General features: G+C 30.0%; 1 protein-coding gene across 1 annotated transcript; it reads right to left on the minus strand.

The window, feature by feature from the left end:
- Positions 1-507: 507 nt before the first annotated feature.
- On the minus strand, positions 508-7,395 carry LOC123195062 (cycloartenol synthase 2-like). Its single transcript, XM_044608637.1, has 15 exons — positions 7,198-7,395; positions 6,935-7,126; positions 5,417-5,506; positions 5,143-5,337; positions 4,806-5,057; positions 3,988-4,425; positions 3,637-3,759; positions 3,453-3,551; positions 3,321-3,377; positions 3,166-3,212; positions 2,946-3,089; positions 2,659-2,836; positions 2,311-2,391; positions 832-915; positions 508-650 (listed from the first exon to the last, which is right to left on the minus strand). Exons 1-15 carry the CDS (start codon positions 7,393-7,395, stop codon positions 528-530), a joined length of 2,301 nt encoding a protein of 766 aa, XP_044464572.1. The 3' UTR covers positions 508-527.
- Between the last annotated feature and the right edge of the window lie 4,166 nt (positions 7,396-11,561).

Here is an 11,561-nt window from a genome sequence, read left to right on the forward strand (position 1 = left end):
ACTGAAGAAGATCGTATATATAATCAACACTTATGTCCAGAGATGTTCAACTTCTCTACCATGAAATAGCACAAATATCCTTTTAAAATAATTGTGGACAAAATACTAAAATAATATCATATATTCAGATATGATCAAAAAATCAAAATAATATCATATTAGAACAATGTCATATGAAAAGATAATTTTTAGAATAATTTTATAATAATAAGAAAACTATCATATCAAAAGATTAGTATAATAATAATATCATATCAGAAAATGTAGATAAAAAAACTGTTATATTCAGAAGATAAGATTCATATTTTAGTGATATGGTCAATAATAAAATATATATGCATACAACATTATAAAACACAACCTAAAAAATGTTATTACAAATATTCATGAATTGTCAAATACATATACAATATAAACATATTTTACTACCAGTTAAAATATGCTTAAAGAGAAACTTGTTACGTTGTATTTTGCAATTTTACCTCCATAGTTGCAAGGACTGTTATTAGTTCTTTTAATATGTACATTTAATATTCTTTAGATGATAGCAACACAGTATTGCGATATTCTCCCAAAGCCCATATGGGAAAGATATTTCTATAAGCTGAATAACTTATCATGCAATTCTTGTTGAAGACTCCAATGATTTCCTATCAAAATAAAAAAGAAGAATGAACACATTGATGTCTTTGAAATTAAGAGTATCTCATTTATGAAGTCTTTGTTGGTGTGAACTTGGAAAAAACTTTTTGAAAAAATTATAAATTAGTCTTGTCAAAATACATGAAGGAAACTTGCACCTCAGTTGCTAAAGAAAAGTATGTTGGTTACCTGCTGTGGGAAATCTCCATTTTCCATTTGTAAATCAATTAGCACTTTAGCTGCACGATGTAATGGAACTGGATCTCTATAGCCCTATTCACGACCAAAAAAAAAAAATGATTGTTTTATTTTAGTTAGCCGTTTAGGGAACACCATTGGCCCTAGAAATTTAATAACATACTATACAATAGAACTATTACTTAATCATTTAGTGTACATCTCCAAACCCATAATTTCAATGACTCTATATGTAATACATGTAAAACATTCTTCACCGACTTTATATGTAATACATATAAAACATTATTCAATGAATCTATATGTAAAAACATTTAAAACTATGGTGAAAACATTTTCTTTTAAAAACATCATAATCTTAAAAAAATATATATATTCTATGTCGATTAGTCTAGGTTGAGGAAGACATTTTACACATGACCATGTGAGTAACATAGTTGCACAGTCTCATTTCCTTACACATTTATTTGATTGCAGTTAAACATAATTTGTGCGATATTGTAAATGTGCGTATGTAGAATATCTCACAGATACCCTTTCACAATAACCTTCATATGAAAAATATATATAAAAAAAAGTTATAAGAAAAACATTTTTAATAGGTGTCATTATAATATAAAAAATATAAAAAAATAGTCTACACATGTATTATATGTATCCCAAGCTCACATGTGTACTATAGGATAGAGTCTCACACATGTACTACGGGTGCTTTAGGCCCATATGCATTGTAAAACATGGCTCTACACCCTAAGAACGTAGAAAACTTGTGCATCGTAAAAATTCTAGTCTTATCCAGAAAACTCGTGATATGTTTTTATAAAAATCATATGCATGCAATCGGTGAGAGACTAAAAATTTTTGTCTACGGGGCATTTCCTGGCTCCATCTTTATTTGTCTATGCAACTAGTGAAAGTTAAAAATTTCTTGATGTGGACTAACATTAATTATGATTTTGGTTTAATAAAACTAGGTATTGGAACAGTTTAATGTCAATTTATAGATGAGCTGAAGTGATCAATAAAAATGAGTTTAATACACTTAAAAGTTATGATCTAGGTAAACAACATAAGTATGGGTCTTAAGGTTTATTGGACCTTGAAGAGAGGTTAATTAACCTATTATATATTGGGTAGGTTTCTACTCTAAAACCTAATACAGTATGGTTGCAGTATAGCTTACCCATGCAAAGCTATCATTCAAGGAGGTTTTTGGAGTAGAAGATTAACTCATATCGAGAGGTGATCTCAGTAAGTAATTTAAGCAGTTGTATGAATTCAATTTGCATGGTAATTCAAGTATTCTTAAAACCCTAAAGTTTAATTTAGTATTTTATGATCTATGCATTGATCTTGTGAATTATAATTGCATGATTTTATGTTTGTTCATGCATAATAAATCTTACATGTGGTATCAGAATAATACGCATCAGGTTGTAAAATGATTTTATGTTTTATTCATATACATACCTGGCCTGCCTCAATGAGAGCTAACATTGCCCATGCAGTGCTGACTAGATGTGCTTTGTTTCCTAGAAGATTTGTATATACCTATTTATTTACAGAAACATATATCACTCTTTGTTTTAGAATAACAAATACTCACATAAGAACAATGCTATATACACACACATTTAAATACAACACTGGGTAAAAAGATGACATATCATCATCTGATTGCATATTATTTTATTCTTAATTTAAAATCACCTAATCACATAATGACATATTATTTATAGACCTAATGATGTACTAGATAATGTATACACATAACTTTATAGAACAGATAAAGGGGTTTGGTTTCAGTAGTTTTCTGACCTTGTTTTGGCTTGAAAGGTAGCTCTCTCCCCAGCCTCCACAAGGAAGTTGCTTCGATAACAAAAACTCACATGCCTTTTTGATTCTATGGTTACTTCCATTTGTCTTTCCACTACTCACCAACCCTTTTATTCCAAACCATGTTCCATAAGTGAAGCACACTCCCCAACTCCCATACCTATTTTTATTCATTCCACAACATTAATTCTTTCTTTTAATCATTTTCTACTCTTAATTATATATTTCTAATTACATACTTAATATTTGCAGGGAGTTGTACAGTTTACCATGAGCCATCTGGTTGTTGTATGCTTTCAATAAACTTGACTGCCTTTGCAATCGATATTTCTATTTCTTTAGTCCGATGGCCTGGATACTTGTTCATGAATGACTTTAGGCCTTGAATTGCTGCTGATGTGCATTCCACATACCTATATATATGTTAAGTTTTAATTAATAATTTCGATCAACATTCATTGATAAATATATCGAGTTGTATGATCTTACGGATAATCTATCATAATATCTCCAAATATTTCAGCCGGATTCATGATCTGAGAAAGATAGAATAGAACCATATAAAACTTTACTGTGGTTAAAATTTTAATAATTTAATTTGATTAATCCAAGGAGGGATTAATTTATATTTATGAATTACATACCTCCAACCATGCATAAGATCTTGTGAGTTCAAATGACGCAAAACCTCCATTTTTGTTCTGCTAGAAGGCGTACAAAATTCCATTTGTTAGTTCTTGCTTATATATTAATTCATTATTCACATTCTTAAATACCTGTAAGGATAAAATCACATTAACGGCATCGTATAATTGATTTACTGGTATTGCTTCTCCCACAATATCAGATGGCATTTGTGACAACAGGATTGCCGCCTGTGATGAATATTTTAACATTGGATTAAAACTTAAAATAAATGAATTAAAACACATAATTAAAAAGTAAGCTGAATTACAGTACCTTTAATCCCTCAGCAGTGCAATCTGACACAGGCCAACCATTATCTAGAGTACAGAATGGCCATCCTCCCTTAGAAATGTGGCGATACCAATAATTTACATCATCTGAGCTATCTGTTCGAACCTAATTTAAATTAAAAAAAAAAAGATTCAAAATAGATTAGCTTTCAAGTGAAATATATATATACATAAATTATAAATAAATTACTATGAATTAGAGTGATACTATACATACTCATTTTGTGTATATAAATAGATACACAATTATGTGTCATTATATGATTGAGTGTTATTTTATCCAACTCAAAGTGAGTAAACATAGTTTTATTATTTCCATTATGCTGACACATACTTGAGTGGCTTTGATGAAATTGTGTGCTTTCTTAAGCATGGACAAAGCAGCATATTCTGAATGAAGAAGATTAGTAGAGAGGATAGCTTGAACAGTAAAAGCAGCATCCCAGAATTGAGATCCATTGTTGCCTTGCATTTTCATTCCATCTTCAGCTATCCAAAGATAGTCTTTAATTCTTGGAAGGTGAAGCTTAAAAGCTAGAGAATCAGGGTCCTCCACCCAACAACACACCATGTTGAGTATTTTATTAACAGGTCCAAGGCATATATATTGAGTGGTTTCATCTTCATGGTGGATGTGTTTGATTACTGTTTTGAGAGCAGCTTCTCTCATCAACTTACGCATAGGCCATTTCATTAGAAGAGGTTCCACAAACTTGTTAATACAACTCCATATTATGTCTTGTATCATTGGATGAGGGTAGTAAAGGTCCTCCTAATAATCAAATATGCAAATTCTTCAATTAGTAATGAATTGTAAGCAAGGAGACTTCTAGGTGGAGCTATAGTTTAATTGAACTATGTAAAAATTAAATATGTAGTATTGCAATCCCATTTAATTAAAAAATATGCGGTTGAATGAGACAAACAATATGAGTTGAAAAAGAGTAGAGGTTATTGTGCATTTGATTTTACCATTTAAATCTTAAATCTAATTAGATTCAGTGTTCAATTATTTTATTAATATATGAATAGACATGCATATAATATAATATAAAAGTGACATTCATTGATATAAATATTGATGATTTATATTTGATAATGATATAGGTAGATAGAAAATAGAGAGAGATAGAGATAAAGATAAATACATACTTCGGCACATTGATTTCTGGCATGGTCCCAATCAATATTCTTATAAGGAAGAGTGTAAAGCTCTCCTCTAAGAGAAATTATAAGAAGGTTAATTGGTCCCACAAATCTCTTGCCATATAAATATGACATTGCCAAATATACCATTCGACTGTGACACCACATCCGTCTTGGATGAATGGGAACAAACTCAGGCACAACCCACATCTCAGGGAGTAAAGGATTGTTACCATTCCACTCGTATACACCAAGTATCTGCAAAGTATATTTGTAATTTATATAAATTATTGTAATATTATTGAATTATTATGAGAAAAGAAAAAAATAAAATAAAACAAACTGAAAGCCACATCTTTCCCCAAGATGGAATGGAAGTAACACCACCCCGATCAATGATCCACTTTCGAGTTTTCTCCATGGCGCCATCGCCACCCTCCATTTCTTCTCCAAGCAATCTTAGAGCCACATAGGAGAGTGCTGTACAAAACATTGTGCTGCATCCTTCTATATGTAATCCCCAACCCCCATCTTTATTCTACAATATTTTTTATTCAGTAAGTTGAATTATATACCACTTGATCAAAACAATCTGAAAGAAATTAACAAATAAATACCTGGTGGTTATACAAATAGCGTAGCATCTCTTTCCGATGTTCCAAATGTAGTATTGCATCTAAGGTTCCAGTAACATATAAGCCAATCACCTAAACAATTATTAAAAAAAATCTATCATTATTTTACTTCCTCTTGTGTGCAATTGCTTTGTTCTTTAATCATGAAACTTTTGGAAGATCATTGTTCATTTTTATTAGCAAGCTCATCATATTATAAATAATCTCTTATATTGTTAAGCAATGTTTAATTATGTCTAACAATTATTAATTGTATTAGATTTATTTTTTAACAATCTTTGAGCAAGGTAATGGGTAGAAATAATATTCTTTATTTAGTTCAAATTTATTGATTTAGTAATCTTGCTATCATCTACTCAATTTCACTAGAAATAAATATTCATGTATGCAATTAAAGATTTATAATTGTACAATAATTAAGTACAATTAAAGATTTATTTAGTTCAAAAATTAGTTTTGTCACTTAACGACAAATTAGTTTATGATTCGATAAGATAAGAATCAAAGAATACTTCTCCCCTCTTGATTCCAACTTGTTTAAGTCTGAGGGGTAAATAAACTTTTTTAAAATATTTGGGGTGTTAAAGAAACTTTTCAAGGATATTTTAGAAATTCAAAAAAGTTTGGAGGTGTTTTTAAAATTTGTTGTAGTGATAGGCTTCCTTGTATGAATGTTTCAATTCCTTGAATCAAGAATACCAAATACAATTGATATCAGAAATTAGCTTTTCTCCAAGAAAAAAATATTGCCAGTTTAAAATTGATTACTTTACAATCCGTGTTGAATAGATATCATTTTTCAAAATAAAAGTTGATAGAGAAATGTAAAAGATTAGACTAAATTAATATTCAACACAATCAATTCAATAAATTAATATTTTTGCCAATGTCCAACACCAACTAGCAAGTCTCGCTTTCAAAGTTAGTTGAAATCCTCTATCTTCCTTTATTATTCCATTTGAACGAGTCGTTTTCTATATATATATATTTCGTATTATTTATTATGTTAATTAAAAAAGAAAATATTTTTTCTTAAAAATTATTAAGTAAAAATATAATTTTAACAAAATCAAAATTATCTTAATAATTTTTTAATATATAAGATGAATTTGATAATAAAATTTGTTCTTATAATACCTATCATATCATTATTGATAATAAAAGTTATTGTAATATTTTATTATTTATAAATAAAGAAGTAATATTAATAATAAATAATAAATTTTTAAAATAATACATCATTACAATCAACTAATTAAAAGATTATTTAAAATTAGAAAAAAAAAAAAGTAGCATAGAGAATATTATTGCTAAAATTAAATATAAGGAAAGGCTGGCTAGCCATCTCAACAAAAGGCACCCATTTCCAAAATTTTCCCGCTTTTTCAAAAACACTAAACGTAATCCAAGGATTTTCTTATGTACCTATACGTTAGAATGAAAAAAGAACAAAATAAGGGAATATAAAGATAAAATAAATATGTCTAATAGCAAGCATACCAAGCCAGGAAGAAGAAACAAAGGGCCACCATAATCGCCAGGCCAGAAGCCATCCTCAGTTTGAAGAGTTGAATAGAATCTCAGGCTTCTTCTCAATGTATTAGCCACCAATTCCTCTGTTATTTCTTCTTCACTTGTTATTTTCACTTTCTCAGGAAGCAAATTCATCTCACATGGATTCTCCTTTGCAAACTATAATAATAAAAAACTTCAAAATGACCTTCAAAAAATATATAACTATAATCTAAATATAATGAATTTACCTGAAGTCTCATAATAAGATCAGAACTATGCTTTTGTTGAAAGCGATTTTCGGTGAAGTGCTTTCGAAGAATTTCAACTTGTGCTTTTTCTTCAGGTGTTCCAAGCTCTGATTTAAATTCCCAGAACTGTCTGCCTGTGTGATTGTTTACACTTTGAACACATCCATCATTTCCTTCTGAAATCTTCAGCTTCCACATTATTTTTATTTTGTTATTTCTCTACTTTCTAAGTTATGTGTAAAGAACAATTTATAGACATTCTTGTGACGGCACAACTACCAATTACCCTATTAGGAAAAAGTCAAAATCAGTGGCTTCCAAATTTTTCTAATTTTTTTATGCAAAGATTCTTTCCACAACTTCCAAAAGCTTTTAATAATGCACAATTTATCGATTTAGACACATTAACATGGATTTTCATGATTTATATTTGACTTGTTTTCATAAATTTATCCATGAAAACTGAAATATTTTTTATTTTATAATTTTTTTTATCTTTCTTTTTTCAAATTGAATTAATGCAATAATAAAACTATTAGAGATGTGAAATAAAATTGGGGTTTCAATAGGAAAGCCTAGTGCCTCGACCTTATTCCATAATGTTATGATAAAAGTAGCAAGAATGGAAAGTGTAAGAGATATAGCATATACTTGCAATAATACATAAGAGAGTGTTAAGCCAAACGTTGGGTACAACTAGTGGTGGAAAGTTGATACAAGAGTGCAACAAGTGATATTGAGAATAGACAATATGCAAAGTTCAATACTAAATGCTTGGGGTGGATGTATGGAGGGGTATTGTGTGCCACAAGATAGAAGTAACTATTTTCCAAGGGTGTTGTAATACGATAATGCATTTAAATCTAAAAATAATTGACATCTCTTTAGTCATTAATGAAAAAAGTAGCTTCTCTTTCAAGATTATCATCACGAATTCACACAATAACTAAATCTTGTCCAAAGGAATTGATGTTCTAATTTGAAACTATTAGGTTGTGCCATGAGTTGAATACTCGAAAGATTGTCTAGTAGGCATTTACAAGTATTATATGCACAAGGGTGTGCATTCAAATGGGTGTGGGAAAGTGTCACAACCTTATTCTACAATGTTGTGACAAGCAATAGGTTTGGAGAGCGTACGAGTTTTTATGATTTTGCAAATCATTCAAGTGGAGTATAATATCTGAGACTCAAGGTGTGTTTACATTACTGACACTGACAATGCTTCATATGATTCTATAAGAGTAAGGTGTTCTATGAATGGTCTTAAGTTTTAAAATCACAACCAAATTTGTATAGATAGGTTTTCACCTTAAACTTATTTGATTGGTTCGAATTCTAGCTCCAATTTCGGTTATCTATTACTGTTCACATATATCTTGTTAATTCCCCATAAAATCTACTACTTACAAGTTATAATGCAGTCAAAATTAAATTGTAATTCATCTTATTTTGTTTACAAATGTGCCTCTAACAAAATTGCACTTTAAACTATAAAAATTAAATTTACAAAATATAAAGGAAAAAAATAACAATCCAAATGGACTTTACATGAGAATCAACTCCAAACTACAAAGTAGTGAAGAAGCCTCTCTAAGTGTCATTGTAATTTTGAATTGGAAATAACCAAAATCATATCTCACTTGTTTCCCTTTCATAATCAAGTAAAGATAAGATCAAAAAAATAAACATTTACCTAAAATTTTATTGGAATGTCGAGCCTTAAAATAGAATCTTTAAGGTACACTAAGTAAAATTCAGCCAACTAAATCCCACCAAGCAACTTTATACCAATAAAAGGGTAATTCAGTTTCAAGTCCAAATTTCCTACCATGGAATAAGGACTACCACAAAGCACATTCCTGAGGATAAATGATGCTCATGCATATCTCCTCACACACTTTGATTTTCCCATTGTTTGAAAACAACTCACCATTGATGCATATCTAACATAAATTACAATACTATTTCATGCATTAGCATAATCTTAATTGTTGATGTGATTCTCATCACCAACTTATGCACGCACACTATCAATTTCATTGATAAGATAACATTAACCCATTTCATTAACCTCTTCTTTAGTATATTGATAAGGTAACATTAACCCATTTCATTGAGTGTGTTAATTAAGATGAATTATTAAATTAATAATTTTATATTTTTTTTTAGTTGGTGCAGATCGCTTATGGTAGGGACATTGGAAAGGGTCCACTTATACGCACTCTGTACATGAATTCAGTCAAACTGGGGGTGAAACAACATATTCAAACCATTCCTTCCTCAACTACAAAGCATGAGGAAGCTTTCCTCAAACGCTACGATGAGGTTGCAATATCAAAAGACCATAAAGTATATTGCATAAGAGGAAAGTCCAAAACCACTTTTTGGCACACGATTGTTGAGCTGCGTCAATGGTTAACCATCGATGTAAATGGTATATATCCATTAACTTTGTTTAAATGTTTTATACATTCATAAAAACATAAAACAATTTATGTTTTCTTGTCGATCATCAGTATGTAAATTCCTTCTTAGCACTACTACATCAACACCATCACGAGCAACACATCGTCATCTCATAGAGTTAGACGATGGTCGACACATTCTTCATGGAGCATATCAACATAACATACGATAGTTAGGGTGACTACGAGTGACCGAAGCTTTTCATAAAGATGGTAGAGGCAGATTACACGTCGGATTTATTTGACAAACCATAGGAGGTAGAGGATCAGGTATTGTGTTATAGCGTTTTCAAGGCATTAGTAACTGGCATCGCAACGCAATTAAAAATTAAAAAAAAAAGAATACTAAAAAACCCTAACTAAGATACCCATTTTAGACATATAATCATGAATATACAAAACACACATAGGGTGTTTTAGATTTTATACCTGTGTTAGCGACTCCTTCAAATCTTTATATGGCTTGAGACTGAACGTTGTCCAACCCTCAAGAGGCAGTGCCTTGCTGTCCACGTAGAGCATGAACACGTAAGAGGCAATCTAAAGAGAAGGTTGTTAGGCTTCTTTATTGGATTATTTGTATTCACAGGAAGAAGGAGAGAAAATAAAAAAACCTATGACTGTTGTTTCTATTATGCTTATAGTCTCATTTTTTTCTTTAATTCTAATGCGCCTTAAATATGTGTAAGTGTTTGAGTACAATAAGAATTTCATCCAAGCCAGACTCCGTCAACACACATGCATGGCTGGCATGTAAACATGCACATTCAGTATGTTTTATAACATGCACGAATGGCACACAAGTGTGTCGCCTGACATATTTTTAAGGCATGCACACTTGTGTGCCTCCTTGGAATGCACTTTGGCCTTGCACAGCTAGACAAAATTAATCCAGCTAAGCCATGTCTTTTATAATTTGCATCACGGTTTTCCTTGGTCGAAGCATGGTCAACCGAATTCTCTCTTTCCCAAAACATCTGAATGATCATTAAATAATCCTTGTCTCTAGGTTCGAATCAATCCCTATATACGTGTAACTCATAAGTTATCTATCAAACCAGTAGTGCCTAAATTCAAGCTAAATTTAGACACAGATCAAGATTGATCTCTAGCAAAACATCCTGCTTGTCTTTCGAGCATCTTGCTTAGAATATAGTTCAAGATCCCCTTGAACATTTTATGTCAAAATCCTTTTAGATACTAAGGTTGAAACAAAAACAAATCTTCGATCTATATAAAAAGGTAACCTACTAGAATAATTAAGAAAAAATCTGAGTAATAAAAATGCAATTACAAACAAAGAAGGACTTGAACAAAATATATCAAAAATTTCATGTGTGTGTGTGTGCGTGTATAATACTTAGGTTGTAACTAAAACTGAAGAAGATCATATATATGATCAATACTTATGTCCAAAGATGTTCAACTTCTCTACCATGAAATAACACAAATGTCCTTTTAAAATAATTGTGGACAAAATACAAAAATAATATCATATATTCAGATATGATCAAAAAATCAAAATAATATCATATTAGAACAATGTCATATGAAAAGATAATTTTATAATAATAAGAAAAATATCATATGAAAAGATGAGTATAAGAATAATATCATATCAGAAAATGAAGATCAATAAACTGTTATATTCAGAAGATAAGATTCGTATTTTAGAGATATGATCAATAATAAAATATATATGCATACAACATTATAAAACACAACCTAAAAAATGTTAGTACAAATATTCATGAATTGTCAAATACATATACAATATAAACATTTTTTACTACCAGTTAAAATATGCTTAAAGAGAAACTTGTTACATTGTATTTTGTAATTTTACCCCATAGTTGTGAGGATTGTTATTATTTCTTTTAATATGTACATTTAATA

Source organism: Mangifera indica, chromosome 13 (genome assembly GCF_011075055.1).
Source record: "Mangifera indica cultivar Alphonso chromosome 13, CATAS_Mindica_2.1, whole genome shotgun sequence".
Classification (NCBI taxonomy): Eukaryota; Viridiplantae; Streptophyta; class Magnoliopsida; order Sapindales; family Anacardiaceae; genus Mangifera; species Mangifera indica.